Source organism: Propithecus coquereli, unplaced genomic scaffold (assembly GCF_000956105.1).
Source record: "Propithecus coquereli isolate 6110/MARCELLA unplaced genomic scaffold, Pcoq_1.0 Scaffold522, whole genome shotgun sequence".
Lineage (NCBI taxonomy): Eukaryota > Metazoa > Chordata > Mammalia > Primates > Indriidae > Propithecus > Propithecus coquereli.
In genome coordinates this window covers 1810-3405 of record NW_012151086.1, presented here as the reverse complement: position 1 = coordinate 3405, position 1596 = coordinate 1810, and the positions used below count along the sequence as shown (strand labels likewise).

At 36.9% G+C, this 1596-nt stretch overlaps 1 protein-coding gene across 1 annotated transcript in view; it reads left to right on the top strand.

Moving 5' to 3' along the window:
- LOC105820371 (olfactory receptor 1086-like) overlaps positions 1-1477 on the top strand; it is a 3258-nt gene extending 1781 nt beyond the window's left edge. The window contains 1 exon segment of the mRNA XM_012656844.1: positions 451-1477. Within this exon segment, the coding sequence (XP_012512298.1) occupies positions 451-1477 (1027 nt within the window).
- Positions 1478-1596: the final 119 nt, after the last annotated feature.

Below are 1596 nucleotides of genomic sequence, written 5' to 3'. Positions count from 1 at the left end.
TATAGTCTTGTAAAATAACTATTAATGTCCTCATTCTGGAGGTAAGTAGATAAGTGGATACAGCAAATCGTTTTACACAATTGACGAAAGATCTAGAATTCTGACATTGTATTCCAATGCTCTTTCCAGTGATATAGTATCTCATGTGTTTGGATGCCAGAACAAATTTTCCTTATAAACACTCACTCTGTGTTTTATGTTATTTAATATGAAAATAGCTAATACAAATCAGTGGGAAATTAACCAGTAGACCCGATGGTTTTAAAACAGCATAAATTCAGCCACTGAGTGAATACCCATTTCTTTCATCTGATTCTGCAGTGAGTGGCATGAACACTCAACCCACTATCTTGTTACTGTCTTCTTATCCTCTACTGGAAAATTACGCATGGGAAAAAATATACTGTACAGTACATAGAAGGGCATAGTTTACATTCTCTTGAGTCACAGTTTGTTCACTCTTTTTTGCAGTAATATGAACTGTAATTTTATGAATATCTTCAAGTTTGTTCCATGAGATTTCAACATAATGAATGCCACTGAAGTTACCGTATTTGTACTGAAGGGTTTCACAGATAATCTTGAACTGCAGATCATCTTCTTCTTCCTGTTTCTAGCAATCTACCTCTTTACTCTCATAGGAAATTTAGGACTGATTGTATTGGTCATTGGGGATTCCCGACTCCACAACCCCATGTACTATTTTCTGAGTGTTTTGTCATCCGTGGATACCTGCTATTCCTCAGTAATTACCCTGAATATGTTAGCAGATTTCATGTCAAAGACTAAATTCATTTCATTCTTTGGATGTGCAGCACAGATGTTTCTTGCTGTTACTTTAGGAACTACAGAATGTTTTCTCTTGGCGGCAATGGCTTACGATCGCTATGTAGCCATCTACAACCCTCTCCTGTATGCAGTAAACATGTCACCCAGAGTCTACATGCCACTCATCATTGCTTCCTATGTTGGTGGAATTCTGCATGCTACATTACACACAGTGGCCACGTTTAGCCTCTCCTTCTGTGGATCCAATGAAATTAGACATGTCTTTTGTGATATCCCTCCTCTCCTTGCTCTTTCATGTTCCGATACTCACATGAACCAGCTTCTACTCTTCTACTTTGCTGGCTCTATTGAGATAGTCACTATCCTGATTGTCCTGATCTCCTATGGTTTCATTCTGTTGGCCATTCTGAGGGTGCACTCTGCTGAAGCAAAACGAAAAGTGTTCTCTACATGCGGCTCTCACCTAACCGGAGTGTCTATTTTTCATGGTACAGTTCTCTTCATGTATGTGAGACCAAGTTCCAGCTACGCTTTGGAACATGACATGATAGTGTCGATATTTTACACCATTGTAATTCCCATGCTGAATCCCATTATCTACAGTTTGAGGAACAAAGATGTAAAAGAGGCCATGAAAAAAGTGTTTGAGAAAAAGCAGATTATCAATAAAGTATATTTTTCACACTAAAAAATAACTTCAAAAATGTTCAGAGTATATTCTTAATATCAAGAGATATAATGAAATGTTTAATTCATTAATGTATTTCTATTGGTTCTTGGACATTTTAAAATAAAGATCATAGACAA